At 25.0% G+C, this 684-nt stretch overlaps 1 protein-coding gene across 3 annotated transcripts in view; it reads left to right on the forward strand.

Moving 5' to 3' along the window:
* LOC106881485 (ras-related protein Rab-27B) overlaps nt 1-684 on the forward strand; it is a 24,807-nt gene that overhangs the window by 13,026 nt on the left and 11,097 nt on the right. For 2 of the 3 annotated variants that reach the window (XM_014931885.2, XM_014931883.2), the window contains one exon: nt 221-362. In XM_014931885.2, the coding sequence (XP_014787371.1) occupies nt 275-362 (88 nt within the window). In that variant the 5' untranslated portion in view covers nt 221-274. The remainder of the gene's footprint in view (nt 1-220; nt 363-684) is intronic. The other variant, XM_014931884.2, reaches the window with a different exon arrangement.

Raw genomic sequence — 684 nt, forward strand, 5'->3', positions numbered from 1 at the left:
AAAAAAAAAAAAAAAATAATAATAATAATAATAATAATAATAATAATAATAATAATAATAATAATAATAATAATAATAACAATAATAATAATAATAATATTAGTAATCTATCCATCTAATAGGTATATCTATATCATGTATTTATTTTATGCAGTCGTGATGTATTCGTGTACATCATATATTCGTATAGTTGATATACCTATATCATGTATTCATGTAGTCAGTATGGTGAACTGAACAGATGAGGACTTAAAAAGCGGACAACGTAGAAAAGATGTCAAAATATTTTTTGAAATGGAAACAACGTATTCACAATGAAAATGACGTGTCTAAAGAAGATGTCTTTCAGTTTATCGTAATAGGTAAGTATGGAAGAGAGGATCGCGGTTAGAACGATGTGTAACCTATTGAATATTGAAATATTTCTGTTGCAAGATAAAAACATGTATATAGACACAAACACTCATACATACATACATACATACATACATACATACATACATATATATGCATACATATATACATATATATGCATACATATAGAACAATATAAGTATTTTGATATTGGTTCCTCGTAACTTTCTGCAAAATGCAGATTTCTAAATGAAATTTTGCAGAGACAGGTTATGCAAGGAGGAAATTATGAATAACACGATATTTCTATCTTTTCTTTTTTTTTTTTTT

Source organism: Octopus bimaculoides, chromosome 2 (assembly GCF_001194135.2).
Source record: "Octopus bimaculoides isolate UCB-OBI-ISO-001 chromosome 2, ASM119413v2, whole genome shotgun sequence".
Lineage (NCBI taxonomy): Eukaryota > Metazoa > Mollusca > Cephalopoda > Octopoda > Octopodidae > Octopus > Octopus bimaculoides.